Source organism: Littorina saxatilis, linkage group LG3 (genome assembly GCF_037325665.1).
Source record: "Littorina saxatilis isolate snail1 linkage group LG3, US_GU_Lsax_2.0, whole genome shotgun sequence".
NCBI lineage: Eukaryota > Metazoa > Mollusca > Gastropoda > Littorinimorpha > Littorinidae > Littorina > Littorina saxatilis.
Genome location: NC_090247.1, coordinates 45502435 through 45521296, shown reverse-complemented (window position 1 = coordinate 45521296; position 18862 = coordinate 45502435). Strand labels below are relative to the sequence as shown.

General features: G+C 39.4%; 1 protein-coding gene across 1 annotated transcript in view; it reads left to right on the top strand.

Moving 5' to 3' along the window:
• LOC138960791 (polycomb protein SCMH1-like) overlaps positions 1 to 18374 on the top strand; it is a 103668-nt gene extending 85294 nt beyond the window's left edge. Inside the window, exons 11-12 of the mRNA XM_070332443.1 lie at positions 9033 to 9178; positions 10360 to 18374. Of these exons, the coding sequence (XP_070188544.1) occupies positions 9033 to 9178; positions 10360 to 10485 (272 nt within the window). The 3' untranslated portion in view covers positions 10486 to 18374. The remainder of the gene's footprint in view (positions 1 to 9032; positions 9179 to 10359) is intronic.
• The last annotated feature ends 488 nt before the right edge of the window (positions 18375 to 18862 follow it).

Here is an 18862-nt window from a genome sequence, read left to right as displayed (position 1 = left end):
TCCCTGCAAGGTGTTCCAACACATTGCCATTATGTGCTCTGGAGTGGTTTTCTGTGCGGGGTGCTTCCTTGACACGACACCTCGACCGAACAGCATTTTGCCCAGTCAAATTGCTCAATAATACAACAATTTTTTATAAGAAAGTAGCTGTACCCGTTTTCAATGTCTGTACGCGTCTTATATTCCCCCACCTATATACAGTTTACAGGAGAGAGAAAGAGAGAGGGAGGGAGACAGAGAGCTCACACTACACACACACGTGCACACACGACTTATTAGCCCAGAGAGAGAGAGAGAGAGAGAGAGAGAGAGAGAGAGAGAGAGAGAGAGAGAGAGAGAGAGAGAGAGAGAGAGAGAGAGAGAGAGAGAGAGAGAGAGAGAGAGAGAGAGAGAGAGAGAGAGAGAGAGAGAGAGAGAGAGAGAGAGAGAGAGAGAGAGAGAGAGAGAGAGAGAGAATTTTTATTGCATCAAACACAATGTGTATGTACAAGGGGGAGAAATAGTTAGCATGTGAACAAAGTGGACTTGACCGTCCGGAAGCAAGGCAACTTAAAATCAACACCTAGCACAAGAAGTAAAAACAGAGAAGAAAAAAAAAAAAAAAAAAAAAAAAAAAAAAAAAGAGAGAGAGAGAGAGAGAGAGAGAGAGAGAGAGAGAGAGAGAGAGAGAGAGAGAGAGAGAGAGAGAGAGAGAGAGAGTGCGAGAGAGAGAGAGCACTCACACACAATAGCACACACATACACACACACTTATGTATGTTCACACGCACTGCACGTATTCGGATTACATGACTTATCCCGCAGAGAGAGAGAGAGCTTACACTCACATACATACACATACATGCACACACACACATACCCGCGCACACACACACACGCACGCACATACACACACACACATGTATGTATACTGACACGCTCTGCGCGCGTTTGGATTACACGACTTATTAGCCAGCAGAGAGAGAGCAGGGACTCACAACCATGAGAGGTGGCATAGGACAAATGTCCTGGACAATGCAAAAGTGATATGACATTTGTCCTGAACAAAAATAAATCAATAGGATATTTTTCTCTTGCTTTGTCAGCTGTCGTGTTTCAACGATCTCCTTGTCTCTCTGGAGAGATGGCACTTGCACACTAACAGCATGGTCTTTAGTTTCTTGGTGATCTGTAAGCGCCAATTTTCGGAAAGTTTGAACAGCCAACGGTAAAAGAGTTTGACTTGCCTGTTTGCACACATTTCATGCAAAACATCAGTTGCTTCTTTGGGTCATGCGACACCCACGGGAATGAAGTCGGCCAGCTTGAAACGAAGCCACGCGCGGGGGTGGGGGAGGGGGTAACGTCTTTCTTTGGCGCCGAAGTTTCACTTTCTAGAGCGACGGTTTCATCTGGCTCTGGCTGCTCAGAGGCCGAAGGGAGCTCAGTTTTCGTGGTACTAGCCGCTGATGAGGGCAGAGATTTGAAGTACAAACGCTTCTGGCCTTTTTCTGGCACCAATTTTCGTTTTGGCGGCATGTTGCTGTCAACCGGCTTGGAGCATTCAGAGTTGCGGCCCTTGGAAGCTCTTCTCTATAAAAAGCACATAAAGTCTCCCCAAGTTTCGTCTGCTTGGAGAGACACATCGCTTCGCAAAACATCGATAAAATAGCAAATCAAACTACTGTAAATTGGAAAGTACTGACAATGTCCAGATCAAATGAAAGCACAATCGGACAATGACCACTTTGTGACAAAAACATTAGGACATATGTCCTCTTGCATGAAAAATGTATAGGAGTCATTTAGAAAAAATATCCTTTAAAGTTTGGTTTTTAAAGTACCCTATGACAGGACTCGAGTGGCAAAGAACATAACCTGAAATTCCCGTCTCAGTCGGTGCAGCCGTTTCCGAGCCTTTAGACATCAACACACACACACGCACACGCACACACACACACGCACACAGAAGCGAGCTTTATTAGTTAGATAGATATTGTGGTCATAAAAATTTGCATAACCTCTTTGCACCTGTACACATTGTTTGCACCCTTCACTCTTAGTAATAGTTTATTGGAGATAAACGTCTGTTTTTTGTCAAGAGAGGAATCACAAAATGGCCGCTTTCAATCAGCCGATTTTCAGCAAACTAAAATGTCAAACAAATAAACAAGGAAACAGTAGTCAAATATGGTTTAAAAACATCAATTTATTGCGTGGGACACACAACAGATACAAAATATTCTTGATTTGGTGGCAAATGATGGTTGTTCATTAAGTATGTCACCCCCCTCCCCCTAGGACAGTAATCTGAGAATGACCCTGCTTCTTTTGGCATGGGAGACAACCCTTGTCTGACCTCCTAAGACAGTATCTGTGAATGAAAATAATTTCATTTGAGGTCAAAGTATAGAAAGGGAGTTTGTTATGACATTTACACAATTTTAACCAACACATTATGAATCCAAAACAGAAAGACTGCTAAAGTTTCAAATTAAATTAAAAAAACAAACAAGAAAGGTATAATAACGCTGAATTCAGGACAAAAGCAAACATTCACAAGAACTTAGACCTATGGGCCTTTAAAGTGGATAAACAAAAGGCACAACAGACAAAAATAAGTTATGCTATAAAAGAATGGGACTAGGATGACTCAGAGATGGTTGAAGCAAGAAATTAGGTTAAAACCTGGGACAAATTGAAAAGACTGGATCCATTGATTATAAACTTTCAGTAACTTTTACCAAATCCTCATTCTAAAAAGTGTGCCAAAGAGCCACAAAAGCAAGGGCCTTTTAGGGTTTATAATATTGGAATGAGATTACACAGGTATACTTATTAAAAAGAGAGCAGTATCTTGTTTGGTCAAGTTCTCATCGGAAGGGGAACGTATTCTCGCACCGGTTCCCCCATAGATATGATTTGGAATTTGTTCTCACTCTTTTCCATCGTGCTATCTCTAGATTAACACAGATGCAGAATTCTGTGGACTAAAATCAAAAATTTGAAGTACCCACCAAAATCACCAACACAACTACCTAAAATAAAACAAATCCAAAATCTGAAAAAAAGAGAATAAAAGATAAGGTTCTACAGTTGTTTTGTTTTATATTAAACTTCATTGAGACTTGCCTGGTAACTGCAAAACTTCTTGAAAACAGCGTGGGATCTCATGGAAGAAAGTACTGTTTGAGAAAAATGCAGTAATTATTAATTATAATCTTTTTTGTTCAAAGTGATTACATACCGAAACTCAATAGCCTGCTTTTTTGCTGAGGCAAACGTAAGTGTAACTCATGCGTGGGCTCAATGCACCTTCAGCTACACGCGCGGCTCACAGACGGCTGAAGTAACTGAAGTTTTGTCCTTTTCAAAGATCATGCCAGTCTTACATTATAGCTTCGGCATTGTATGTTGGAATTATCCTGTAAATATGTTCTGAGGAGAGAAAAAGCGGCCCAAACTGAGTTCTCCCCCTTGAGTAAGAGGGGCACATCATTGTTTGGATACTGCCAGATTTTGATTTTTTTGTTTGATTTATGATGTTTAAAGTTTTGAAAAAGTCAACCCAGTGCATTCTATAGTAGTAGGGCATCAAACTAGCACCATCTCGTCATATTACCAAAAAACATGTTTGACACTATTCATACAAGTGTCTACAAGTGTGATGTTAGCATTTGCTAACTAGATACAGTCTCTTGCTGTCCACTGTAACAGCACGTCTTTTTACCAAAACTAATTGATATTAGTTTATGTGCAGTTTTTGATCGGACTATCTTATTGATGGTTCTGAATTAAGTTTACTATGGTGGTGTAAGCACACAAAAAGGGAACAAGTTAATTGTCTCCCATGTATGGATGCTTGTCTGGTACAGAGTTGGTTCCCCTGATAGAGGGGATGCGATTCCTTCTGTTCAAAGCTTTTAGAATATCGTCTTATATGAAGCATCCTATCTCTAAATAACATAAAGATGCACTTAAAATACCCACGACTACATAAAATACATCTAAATACATAATACATAGAGACAACAACAAAAACCCATAAAAAACAAAAGATAGTTCAGCTGTTATTTGATATTTATTTGCAAGCATTTTTTGTTTTTAAACAAAGCCTATTGACTCAAAAACGTTTTGAAAATAGCACAAAACATCTAAACCTGCATTGTTTTGTTATGGGTTTTAAAATTGGTTACGTAATTGTTCATGCAAGTGTAAACAGGTATGATGTTGTAATTGCTGCTATATACTTGATTGTTTACCAAACACTTAAAAATATTAGTTTTTTTTTAAATTTCATAGGATAGTCTCAGTGATAGTTCTTTATTATGTCAGAATGTCGGTTGTCTTCAAACTCATGTGGTAGGGATAAATGTGTGGCCTTGTAAGATCCTCTTGCCTGTACACTGCATACATTTGATAGTTATTTCCCCTGATATTGTACATGTGAGATTCCCTTTACTGCAATACAGAGCAAAAGAACAAGTTGAAACTATGAAAGTTGTTTTCTTTTGATTTGTTTTGGGGACTGTCTTATGATTTAGTGTTTACTTCAGACAATAGACAGGCTTCTGATCTACACCTGATTAGTAATTTCCTTCTCAGAGTTTTGAAGTTAGGACATTCATTCTGCACTTCTATAGTTTTCAGAGATAAGGGATATAAATTATGAAATAATTTTCTTTATGTTAGCCTGTTGTACTTCTGTATTTTTTTTAATGGGGGATTGCACACTCTTTGCATTTGATAAAAATTGTTAGTGGTGAATTTTGGGCAGGCAGAAGATTAAGAGGAACAGGCTGGAACAATGATTGTGAACCACAGGGATTCATTATATATATATACCCCACCCCTAAGCAAAAAATAGATTCCAAGTGCTGGGGCAAAATTAGGACCGGCCAACGTTCGAATACTTCAGTGGAAATGCTCCGGGGAGAGCAAATCAAGAGTTCTGTCCCTTGAAAATGTGGCAAGTGGGAAGTTGCTTTGCTTTGCAAAGAGGTAATTTGATCTATTGTATTCAATTTGACTCTAAAACAAAATCACTGGTGGTACTCACCTTCAGAGTATAAAGCAATGACTTCTTTGATGTCCAATTCTGATTCTCAAAGTACAAATGACCAGGTGAATATACCTTTATTTTGCACTTTTCCGCTGACCTTATAAAGCGTTGAATGCAATGCTGTGGTAGAGTGTATAAGCTTTTTTTAAAACTTATTAGATTTTTGGAATAGGGTGGTATGTGGCTTTCTTGGGCCACATACTATCTGAGATGTGTACAAATTGATGAAACTGAGTAGCTTTGGGGGTTTGTGAAGATTATTCCTAATTAAACAAGAATTGATTCTTTGGTTGTATAACAATGCAATTTTTTTCTTCAACTAGAGCTTAAAACTGATGCATCATAATTTATAACTGATGCAACATAATTTATTAATTCTTCATTTGTCTAAAGACATGCAAAGACATGAATTTTTTGGACACAAGTGACCATTCCTATTACGCGTTTAAATTTTGTTTCCAGATCATTGCATAGCAAAAGAACAAATAACTGTAACAATTCAACATTCCTTGAATACATCTAGTATGTTGGCAAAATATTCTGAAAGTTTCAAAGCAATCCACCAAGTCATTGCTGACATACAGCGCTTTTTGTCATGATACTCCTCAAAATTGACGCAAAAAGTCCCGTTTTTGACCGCTCATGCATCAGTAAGAATAGCATAGGACATGAAATTCGAAAGCTAGCTAATCAAAACAACATCTTCTGGGTTGATAATTGATGTGACTTTGCATCTCGTATGTAAAAATTGCAAGTTTTGCCTATTGTGATTTTTCGTCGATTTTATTTTGATCCCTTCCGTTTTTGTCGATGGCCTTGAATGGCATAGAAAGCTTGAATGAAATGACACGGGAATTAGTGTTTTAATTTGGGTGCGGAATTTGTCACAATATTTTGTTATCTAAGTTTACATCAAAAAGAACATTTTCTTTGTCTAATTTTATAAGATTATTTTTCCCAGAGTTGAACCTTTTCACAATATTGCCTGTTAAAGTGGTAGTTAGGCTTTTGACTGTAGTTTCAAAAATTACGTCTAATTAAGAGCTTGCTTACGGGATATTTTGAGAATTGCAAAACTTGGGTGCAAACGTTTTAGCCTTGTGAGCTCATTGAAGTATTTTGAGTTTTGTGCTAGTGTTTTTATTGTGAGGGGCACATAACTCTACAGATGTGTGCTTGGATGTTTGAATGGATGTAGTTTGTGTTGCAATCTGGAATGCAGTTACCAAGAACATCTTGGGGGATTTTGACTTGTTGGAGATAAGTCCTTTGCTTGGCTTTGTATACTCTTCTCCACTAAAGACTTGAATCACAAAAATGTTTCTTAAAAATGCACACATTATTCAATTTTTTTGCAATTGGGGTAAGAAAGGCATGAAAATAAGGTTACTTTTTCTGCCATGTGATTTATGATATCGATGTACTTCAGGATGTATTCCGAGTACTGTACTTTTATGACTATAATAGTATAGAGCTCAACAATTTTCATTATATTTAACTCCTGTGCCCTTTTGACCGGTATTGCCTTGTGTATGACTACAGAAGAGTGTCAAGTTTTTTGTCGGTCCGAGGGGGAGCATATCGTCTTTTGTTTCATATTTATTGACCAAGGCTGAAGGCCGCGGTCAATAAATATGAAACAAAAGTCGATATGCCCCCCGAGGACTGACAAAAAAGCTGGTCTGACAACAAACCACCAAACATTGTTTTTGTCATCATTTATGTAGTGAGAAAATAAGTGCAAAATCAACACAGGGAGCCATGCTTTGAAACACGAGTTCCGTTTTGATAATACATGGTTTTGGGCCCCACCACATTGTTGCAATCAAAGCTGGTGTGTGAAAGCAACTTTCTGTGTTTTGAGTTCATAAAATGTTGAGATAAGTATGTCAGGTTTGAGGATGCACAGTTCTGTAGGTTCCTCTCAGTATTCCACTCTCTCGGTTTTCAGTTGTAAATATTAAAGCTTAGTGATCGAATGTGGAAGCTACGTTGGGTCAAAGGTCACAGAAGATTTGCATCGTGCAGCAAGGCACGTTGGGTCAAAGGCCACAGAAGATTTGCGTCGCGCAGCGAAGGAAAGAATCGCGATCTTGTTTCCGACTCATTGCCTCTTTGTTTTTCATTAAACCTGTCATTCTGCTTGCTCGGCTTCGTTAGATGTTTGCATATCTTGTTGCTATGTTCTTTGCTTTTGTTATTATTTCTTATTTGCGCTTCGTTTATCGATACAACGTCTTGTGCACGGGTCAAAATGTGGGTGTCAGGGGTCAATTGGTTTGACTTGACGTTCGTGTTTCTCCGAACGTCTGTGTATCGAAACACAGATACACGCGCTCCATGAGTTTGTAAAAAGACGGAGCATATCGCTAGGTTTCATTTGTTTGTGATGAATTTATTACCTTTTATGAAGTAGTTTTGTTTTTTTGTTTACTTTTGCCAGTTTGCCAGTTGGTTTTTGGAACTTTGCAAAGCTGAGTGTCGTCTGTCTAGGTCTGTGGAAACACCAATGAAAAAAGCCGAAGAACCCCGAGCGTTTCTATTGGGTTTGCTTTTGATTATCCATGTATAACCGGCTTCCTGCAACTATGGGAACCGGGGATTTATTGCATGGGGCACATGAGATTTATTTCCCAGGTGGCTGTGAATGAAAACTCATGAAAATGATGACAAACAGTGGTATTCATCTAGACACACATCCTGGAGCAAACATATTTCCACTCTGTATACTTCCTCCTACTTGCAGCGAATACAGTGGAAGCGCCTATTGTGTGGATTTTTCTAAGTTTAACTTTTAATGTGGGGGTTGAGCCTTTTACAATGAAGCGCCCTGTCCGGAAAATACGGTATTAATTTTGATCACAAGCAGTATTGGTGTTAACTGGTAATTACCGGTATTTTACAGGTTGAAACGAGAAAATACCGGAACAAAATTGGCTGGCGGTATGACCTACCGGGTGATTTTTACAACTACCGGTTTTTTTCCGCTGGTAGAAGAACAATAAAACCAGTACTTTGAGTTGGACTCTTACTAGTTCCAATGACCAGCCTACCGTTTTTTTTCTGGACAGGTTGCATCATAAAAGATTGCGTACCGGTTTGAAAAAATACATCACTGCACAAGGTTGCAGTAGCGGTTCGTTTGCATGAATTCATATGCACAATTTTTACTTTTGTACTGCAAATATCATACAGATAATGGCATACATTCAAATGTGGTGGTCTGCTTCCACCCAACCCAATAAATGATGTTTGAACTCTGTTAGGAAACGCTGCCGTTGCTGAACTTTGGTTCAGTTTTGTGTGTTGCATGTAGTTAACTTATTTGTACTTTGTGGGAAAGTACCGATATTATATTTTGTAAACACAATATTTATGTTTGGACGAGAATGCAGGTGAACTTTCTAGTCCTGTCAAAACAAGTTGTTTACCACGTTGTTTTGAGTCGTGGGTTCGTGGCGTTCGCTCGGATTAAGTGCGTCGGCGCTTTTGATGTACGTCACAGAGAACGTCATTATTCTAGTCCATGGGCAGTTCATCTAATTTTAGTTGTATCATGTTCGGTCTGGAATATTCTCGAGATTGAGTATTTACTATATAGGCCAGCGCGATTTGTATGTAAAAAAGCTTCTACTTTGAGTTCTGCTACGATGTGCAGTTGTATGTATGGAATGCTAAATAAATCCTCGAACTCAATTTGACGAGTTGTTTTCTGCTGCTGCGAAGACGGGCGACGTAGAATAAAAGAACACAACTATACGACGTTTGAGAACTTGTGGCAATCTCAAGTGTCGTGTAACAAACTCTGGTACTGGTTTATGCCCTGTGGAAAGGCAGTGTACCATTTTCTTTCCAAACCATGCACATCAGAGCTGATTATTCACTATGACGCTAGTCAGTGCTACTTAGTTATTTGACACAGTTATTTGTGAAAATCATCTATAAATATGAAGGAGTAGATGTAAGAGTGAGAGATTGTGTGTGTGTGCAGCGAGCTCCACCACAGGTGACATGCATGTGGCCCCTGCAGCAGCACGGTGTGCAGAGCCCAGCCAGTGGTCCATAGAGGAGGTGGTGCAGCACATCAGCGACACAGACACTGGCCTAGGAGCTTACCTCGACCTCTTCAGACGACATGTCAGTCATTAAGCCCTTGTATTAGTCCCTTACTTCCTGTCTTCTTCTCTTGCCTCCCGCAGTGGGGCACTGCGGTTATGAAATTAAAGGCCCCTCCTGTTTTTGGAACCGCAGGAGCTTTCTAGTTTGCTGTTAGGTAGATTTTTGGTTCCTCTTTCCTGTCATGCTCTCTTTTTCTTCATGAATTCTTTTCTTTTTTCTGCCTTCTTGCTCATTCACCTGTATTTTTTCCAAAAATCTCTTCTCTTGCCGCTTGTCTCGCGATTCATGTATAGTTTAATCTGTTAGTGTTCTGATGTAAGTCCAGCAGTAGATAGGTTAAGCCTATTTTAACATACTGGAAACTGGTAATCTTCCAGTAGGTATTAATTTAGTTTTACTAAAGCCTGCTGGGACACAAGTAATGGGTTAGTGCATTTGTAAACAGGAATCGCTTGACAAGTGGCCCCCTTCATCCCCCCCTTCCTCGTCCTGATATGGCTCTGCGTAGTCGGCTGGACGTTAAGCAACAAATAAACAAACAAACTTCTCTTGCCATTCTCATTCCAACTACCCTCGCTCTCAACCTAAGCCTATATACTCAAATTTCTTGTCATACTGTTCTCAGTCTTTTGTAAGTTAGTATGACCTAGTTGTAGCTGTTCATAATTATTTTGTAAGTTAGCGTTTATAAGTGGATTGTGATTTGGTGTGGTGTCATGTCTCACCTGACAAGGCCTCGGTGAATGAGTGACTAAGCTGGTCATTGTTTAAGCCTAAGTAGAGTGTCTTTACAAACTTACCACAAATCTGTTGCAACTGATCATTGTCACAGTAGTCATTCATTAAATGCAACAAGAAAGCAGTCATTTGTTGCACAGACTATCAACTGCCAGGACTGAATGTCTGTCTTCTTCTTTTTCAAATAATTACTAGCAAGCATGTTAAACATGGGACACTGCTACAACTTCATTATTGGAGGGTTTCTTTTTTCGAGATTGACTTACTGCAAAATTAGAGAAAACAGGAGTTTAATCTCTTCTTTTCTCTCTTTTTCTTAACATATCAGTTCCATTGTCTAGCAGATAGAACAGGAAGAGAGATTTATACTTAGGTATTATTCTACTGAAAAACAGTACTGATGTACACTTGATGAGACTAAGAAGGATATGAAAAGTGAACAGTAATTTCTTTCGTTTCAGGAAATTGACGGCAAGGCATTCCTGCTGCTGAACAGTGAGATGATGATGAAATACATGGGCCTCAAACTCGGCCCCGTCCTTAAACTGTGCAACATTATTGAGAAACTCAGGGCTCGACTCAAATGAGAACGATTCAGCACCCTCCATACACATCAATGTCATCCTCACTTTGGCTTCTGTAGCTTTGTGTGAAATTCCACCCATGTTTACATGTAGCAAAACCAGATGTGACTGTGAGGACTGTTAGATTGGAATGTTTTTGACAATTTCCATATGCGGTAGATGTAATGACAGTATGTGAATGAACCACTTGTTTTGCCTGTTACAGATCATTTCAACCAGATGCATGTTGTTGTCAGTGTAATTTGGTTTGTATCCTTCACAAAACACATGATGACAGAGAAAGCTGTAAGCTGCTTTTCCTCAGTACTTTGGAAAGTTTTATCTACGTGTGAGCAATATGCACAAATGAAATTTGGTCATTACTGCCAACCAAACCCGTTTTTGAAATGCTGGATGTCTTCTTTATGCTGAGGTGTGATCCTGGATGGAAAGCAAAAGTGTCTTCTTGGGTCTGCAGTGGCTCTCTCCACGGTGGGCAGTGTACAGTGGGAGATGGTGATTCCATCTTGCGTGACAACAGATTTATTGCACATAAAACAATCATTCTTTTTTACATTTAGTTAAGTTTTGACTAAATGTTATAACGTAGTGGGAATCAAGATGAGGGTGTGGTGTATGTATGTATGTATGTGTGTGTGTGTGTGTGTGTGTGTGTGTGTGTGTGTGTGTAGATCTATTCAGAGAAAACTACTTGACCAATCTGTTCCTGAGTATGATATTCCCAGAATTTTTTTTTCTTGTTTGGATAGATGTCTGATGTCATATCCGGCTTTTTGTGAAAGTTGAGGCGGCACTGTCACACCCTAATTTTGTTTAACCAAATTGATTGAAATTTAGGTCAAGCAATCTTTGACGAAGTCCGGACAATGGGATTGCATTTCAGCTCGGAAGCTTAAAAATAAGTTCATTAGTTTGCTCATTAAAGTTGTAATTAAAATCAAATTTTCAGAAGCAGATTAAAAAATGATTGAATTGTATTCCTGAATTCAAAAATATATAGATATGTCATGTTTACTCTAAAAATTTGCTCAGAAAGAAAGAAAATAGGTTCAGTAAGTACATGTACCATGGTCGCATGCTTCGCGGAGACCAGCGTGACGCGTCTCGGTCTTCAGGTATGGTTAGCCAAGACTATCTAAATGTAGTCTCGGCGATGACTGGTTTGTGGTGTAGATCTTTTAGTTTGATACCGACTGACTAAATGTTTTTATATCACTTATATCACTTCACGAGACTTGCTTTATGTTGGTCAAGCTCTTGTTTGTGTTGATCCGCAGCAGACCAAGCTTTTTGCGTAGTGTAAAGAATTAGATCCAGTCATTCATGTGACTGGCAACAGGAGTGCCGCATGTTACATTCAGGAGACGCTCAGCATTGTCTACTTGGGGTTTGCTCATACGAATTTGGTCCCTTAATTAAAGTAGACTTTTTTTGTTTTTAGTTTCTTGGTAGTGTAAATGTATTTGATTCCTTTTGCGGGATGGGGCTGAATAGATTTGTCCTTGGACCAGTTTTAGCTTTTGATGTGTCAAACTTTACTGATTTTTTTCTGGAATTGTTGATCTGTTTTATTTAGTTCAAAGAGTTTTTGTTGAGATCAGACACTTCTTTGCTTATCAACCCTTTTTCCATCCTGCCAAGAGCAGCTGCATTTTTGGGTTTTGTTTTCTTTTAATGCATGTTTGTGATGGAGTACTTGATTTAATGCCTTCAGAATTTTACCTCTTGCAACTAGATGTTAGCTTTCTATACTACCCGTCCTAAAAAAAAAACTAGGCAGATGCGTTTGAGGGCAGATGTTTGTGATGAGGCCATTTATTGTACAACCAGTTATATGACTGAAAAGGCCATTCATTCCCCTATCTTATTCAGAAAACAGATTGAGGTTATATGAGGTAGTGTCCGGATTGATTGTTCTTTCTAATGACATACAGAAAATGTTAAATGTTTTGTTTTAGTTGTTCATATTTTGTCGATTTTAACGCGCGAACCTTGAGTTTGCAAATTTGATTTTTGGGAGTATCAGTGTTGTGGGTTCCACTGTATAGACACTACCGCATGTAGACTCACACTGTATTCTGAATAAGACAGGGAAATGAATGGCCTTTCAGTCATGGAATTGGTTTTACAATAAACGGCCTCATCACGAAGATGTGCCCTCAAACGCAGCTGCCTATTTTTTTTTATTACGGGTAGTATAGTACACACACTTTGCCAGTTGAACAGTGTACTATCATTTTGGATTCAATTCATTTTCAGTGTGGTGCAGCTACTGTTAAATACTTGAAAACTAGTTTGTTTCATGCTTCGCTGGGTACGGCTTGGCCGGGAAGAAGTCGAGCCGAATACCGGCTTTCGCACCGCACGAAGGAAGGGAGATAAACGTGCAAAACACTGGAGAAGAGTAATACCCGGCTTCACCGGGACAGTGACCTTCTAAAAATAGTATAACGGGAATATGGATTGAGCCTTGTCGACAGTGACCTTCTAAAAATAGAAACGGGAATATGGATTGACGCCACACGAAGGAAGGGAGATAAACGCTGAAAACACTGGAGAAGATAAGGAAGAGTTACTGGGAATGGATCCAGAGAAAAACCAAAATCGGTTCAGCACTGCGCGCTGAGAGCACGTGTTGAAATATCTCATCGAGCAGGTTATGTCCGGGGTGTACCTGAATATGGCCACCAAATTTGAAACAGATCCATCGAGAACCTTGGGCGTGCATCGCGAACACACACACACACACACACACACACACACACACACAGACACAAGTCGTATATATATATATATATACTAGAGGAATACCCGGCTTCGCCGGGGTGAATCGCGAGACAGAGACAGACAGCGTGGCGGTTCACCACAATCACCTTTGAAGGCGAAGTCCTGTCAAACGGGATTAAGAATTTTCAAGCTTATTTCTTAGCCCTATATTATCTGTTGTGGCTTCTCAAATGCCAGAACATACAGACAGACAAAAGCCGCTAGACCCCATCACAAACAGAACTCTATAATCCACAGGTGTTGCTTACACACACACACAAACACACACACACACACAGAGAAGCCGTATATATATATGTATATCTATAAATATATAGAGATAGGTGACAGTGTATTTTTCGCGTGGCTATAAATTGATTCGACCTTTTCACTTTGACAGTAAGAACAACTTACGGGTGCAAGGGAAGCATTCTGGACAGCGCAGTGACATTCTAAAAATAGTAACGTAGAAACGGGAATATGGATTGAAGCCACACGAAGGGAGATAAACGGGGTGAATCGCGAGACAGAGACAGACAGCGTGGCGGTTCACCACAATCACCTTTGAAGGCGAAGTCCTGTCAAACGGGATTGAGAATTTTCAAGCTTATTTCTTAGCCCTATATTATCTGTTGTGGCTTCTCAAATGCCAGAACATACAGACAGACAAAAGCCGCTAGACCCCATCACAAACAGAACTCTATAATCCACAGGTGTTGCTTACACACACACACAAACACACACACACACAGAGAAGCCGTATATATATATGTATATCTATATCTATAAATATATAGAGATAGGTGACAGTGTATTTTTCGCGTGGCTATAAATTGATTCGACCTTTTCACTTTGACAGTAAGAACAACTTACGGGTGCAAGGGAAGCGTTCTGGACAGCGCAGTGACATTCTAAAAATAGTAACGTAGAAACGGGGATATGGATTGAAGCCACACGAAGGAAGGGAGATAAACGCAAAACACTGGAGAAGATAAGGAAGAGTTACTGGGAATGGTGAAATGAACAGAAAAACCAAAATCGGTTCAGCGCTGCGCGCTGAGAGCACGTGTTGAAATATCTCATCAATGATATTGTGTCCGGGGTGTAGCTGAATACGGTGTCTAAATTTGAAAAAGATCCACCGAGAACTTTGGCGTTGTGATGTGGTCTAGCGGCTTTGGTGTGTCGGTATGGGGGCCCGGGTAGCTGAGGTGGAACCAAAATCGGTTCAGCGCTGCGCGCTGAGAGCACGTGTTGAAATATCGACCAGGTTGTGTCCTGTCCCGGGTGTACCTGAATATGCCCACCAAATTTGAAGCAGATCCATCGAGAACTTTGGCCGTGCATCGCGCACACACACACACACACACACACAGACAGACAGACAGACAGACAGACAGACACAAGTCGTATATATATATAGATAGAAGCATCTTTTTTTAGCATTGAGTATAGCAGTCCATTACACATGTACATTACAATAGGTGCGTGTTTGTGATTTACCATACCTTTCGCGTATTGTATGCATCATGTACATGACCCTGTGAATTAATGTATGTATTTTGTCAGATAAACTATGCAGTTTTGAATTCCTCATGGATGCTTTCACTTCAGTACCAGATGTTTGTGTGTGTAAAGTAGGTATTGTGTCTCAGATTTTGTGTACATTCAGAATTTTTATTTATCTTCTTTTCGTTCATGGTCTAAAACTTGTTTTCACCCTGGCATTTTGGCAGCAATGCATACACAGTTTTCGGGGGATGCATGCTTGGTATTTCCGTGTTTCTATAACCCACCAAACTATGACATGGATTACAGGATCTTTTCCGTGTGCACTTGGTCGTGTGGTTTCGTGTACACACGAAGGGGGATAAGGCCCTAGCAGGTCTTCTCATAATTTGACCCAGGAGATTGAAACAATCTCCACCCTTAACCCACCAGGCCAGCATCTTAAAGTGAGTGTTAACTGGTTGATATAATCAATTTCAGTTGGTCATTATTGAGCCATTTGATCTTTGCTGGGCACACTCTTTTTATTAGCATTTGCAGCAGAACATTCATGCGCCATTTTGTCGTATGTTGAGTTTTGTTTTTGTCAGTTTAAACACAAGCGTCACAGGGTTTGTAGGTAAATGGTTTTTACAGTTTAAAGCTAGTATTCACATACATATCAAAAGTTGTTTACCTGGGTGAACAATTGGTGAAACAATGTCTGAGTGCATTTGATTTGGTAATGTTTTTCTTTTCCTTTTTCTTTCTCCCTGTGTTTGATTGGTTTGATTTTGTTTGTGTTTCTGTTTTTTTGTTTTGTTCTTTGCAAGGCTTAACTGACGGAAATGTGAAGTGGAAAGAAAAGGGTAACAGTACCCTTAAAGCTTCATGCTCGCCAGGTGGACCTGTAAGTACATTTGCCTTGAAAGTTGTTTTGATTGTAGATTGGTTTTATCCATAATTAGAGCTATTAAAAGCTGTGTTCTGTTTGTATTCAGTTGGTGCTTTATATCTGGTGTTGCCACTTTGTGTTCAGAATTGTTTATGTTACCTACTGTAAAACTATGCCTCTGTAAAACTCCATGAGACAGTTCAGAATCAAACCTTTACTTTTCTTATGTTGGTGAGCTATAAGCTTTTAACCTCAGCTCAGCAGCTGAAACAGCTTTTTTAACATATTTTCTTCTGGATCTTTTTTGTGGAAGTATTTTATTAGTCCCAAGCATGACTTGATATGTTGTGAAGTATTAGATCTGCAACTGTTTAGTTAACAAGGACCAGCATCCTAGTTCAGCAGACAGTAGACATGATCAGTATAGTAGGTCATTGTCACCTTCAATATTGTATTGTATTGCTGTGAAGGAAGGCAAACCTTACTGACTACATTCTTGTATTGTGATGTGCTGTATCACCTGTTTCATTGTCTTATGCATGCATCACACCTATTGTTAAGTGTCATGCACATCAGTATCAAATTGTACAGCCCATGTTAAAGTTTAAAGCTGAACAGTAGCGATAAAACTAGGGGACACAATGCAGTTACGATCCATCGTTTGCTACCTTTGATACTGTACCCTTATGTCCTCCTGTGTGTGTCTCATGTGTCTCATGTGTGCCCCTTTAAAACGCCCAAGCTGTTCAGCGGGGTATCCGTCTAACTTCAGCCACCAGAGCATGAAAGAATCTTTCACTATGGCTTAATTGCTTTCGAGAGAAGTGACAGGTTCAAGGTTTGCAGTCATTAAGTGAACACTCTGACTGACTGACTGACTAACTTAAGTTAACTATCATTGTCCCCAGCACAAGTGACTATCTGGGACATGAGATGTTAGTATACTAGAAGAACAGTCGCTTGGGCTTTTTTTTATAGGGCTCACAGTGAGAGACTCGGGTAGGTCGGGTGGAAGACACAGCGTACGTCAGGGGACAGTTTTCAGGGAAGATTAAGATGGATCAGAGCTGAATTATGGCCACTCTTGCTTTCAAACGCCAATCAATTTGTTTTATCGCTACTGTTCAGCTTTAACCTTCCTTCTCTTGCAAATGTTCTGGTACACCATCACAAATGTGTCCAGCTGTTTACATGGGTGAGAGCATTCTTCCACTTGGACATATACCAAACATCTATAGCCAGACTGGTTCCAGTGCAAAGTGAGAATGTTTTGCTATATTCATTTCGAAGGTGTCAGATACGGAATTAATCCAGCAAAGAATTGTCCACTTTGCACATTGAGCAACCAGGCAGTAGATTGTTGGTGATGCCCAAGTGGAAGGATACTCGTATCTTACGTTAAAGTCTGGATGGATCCATGGTGATTTACAAAATGGTCTACATTGAAAGGAAAGTACCTTTAATTTGTTTAATCTGAAAGGTGAATATCATGCACCCCTGTGTCACTGCATGTTGTCTCACATGTTTAGAAGGAACATAGTTATGTGACTCACTGAGAGCAAGAACTATGTGGAATGTTCAGCTAATAAACACTCGGCACTCTGTATTGAATATCATCTTTTAGTGTACTGATTTACTTCGGAAAAAAATTAGATTTTGTTCATATTTTTGTGCGACTGGTGATTGTTTTGTGTACTGGGTAAATGTTGTGAGACTATTTTGTTACTTAAATGACAAATAATAATTCACAGTGTTGACTTTCTACTCATTGCCTGTTCCCTACCACCAACCCATTAACTAACGCCACTGGAACTCAAATGATCTTTCGTCAATATCATTATTGCAGTTGATGTTCATATCATTCACAGAATCTCCTCAGGGAAACTCTTTCTTAACCTTCGCCCGACCGGGTTATCGACTACACACGGAAATCTTGAATACCCTTCTGTAGACGTCGTGGGGCCGTGTGGACCCACATTGTTATGTATTAATTTCGCTCCACGCGACTTGTTTATTAACTCCAAAATTAAACAGATCGTAGAAAATCATGTTTAGAGCCAATACCTGAAGGTTTGTGACTTCTCTCTCTAGTTTTTATGCAAGTTCCTTCAGTTTGAGAAACATGGGTCCGCACGGCCCCACGATCTCTTTCGTGTGTTGTCTAAATTTGACCTTTGTTTTTTTAATTACTTCTCGCTGAAATGTAATGATCTTTTAGGACATAAGAGCTTTTTAGGTGTCTGAGGCATTCTTAAAAGCTCAGTAAAAAATGCCAACTGGTTTAAGAGATATTTGCAATTTAACACCCTTCTGGGTCCACATGGACCCACAACGACCGGCGAAGGTTAAACATTGGATAAAAAGTTTGCTTTCCTTGTTCTGTAGCTTGGAAGTCATACACATTCGAAGATGCTTTTGTTTGGATAAAACATTGTGTAAGGTAGTTTGTGCACCTGTGTGATTAAGGCATGCACCGGGGAATGACAGAAATGTTGACAGGATTATTAGCACTCGACTATGTACACCTTTTTAAAAAAAATGTACTGAACAATTTTTAGGCGTGTTACAATATCTTGCAGTGTTTTTTGTGGGGAGGAAAACAGTGTTTGCAAATGTTTGATCAATAATGGAAACATTTTTACTACAACTACAAGGTGCTTATTTCTTTGTTTTGTTTCATTTTTTTGTTATTTTATTGATGTTTTCAAATTGTTTTGTTTGCTTGGAAAAAATAGGAAAGTTATGTTCCAGTGCTTTTCATGTATAAATTGCACTTACAGTGCTGTTTCAGGTCTATTGTATTTTCTTTGCACCATTTGATCACACTGATTGTTGCCTTCACTGCAGACTGTCCACAAATTATTGAGAATCTTGCCTCTGATTTCTAGTTTCATAAGAAGATACCCCAGAGAGTCTACCTTAATCATACATCATAAACCTAAATCATCTAGTTCTAAAATGTGTCTTACATGTAAGTGAAACAGAATTTCACATACATTTTGGGAGAGGTGATATAGGCTCAATTCAGAACTGCAAAGAGTAGAAGAACAATAAAAAAAACCGAATGTTCGTTGTACAGTCCCCGGCGAAAGAAACGCAACTCATTCGCGCCCGCTGTTGCGAGTGATTTTTCGTCATTTTCAAATTGTCGTAAAATATGAACCAGATAAGATAAATCAAAAAGAAAAACAGATTCGTAGAGGATAATTTACTGGCTGTACGACAAGTGCA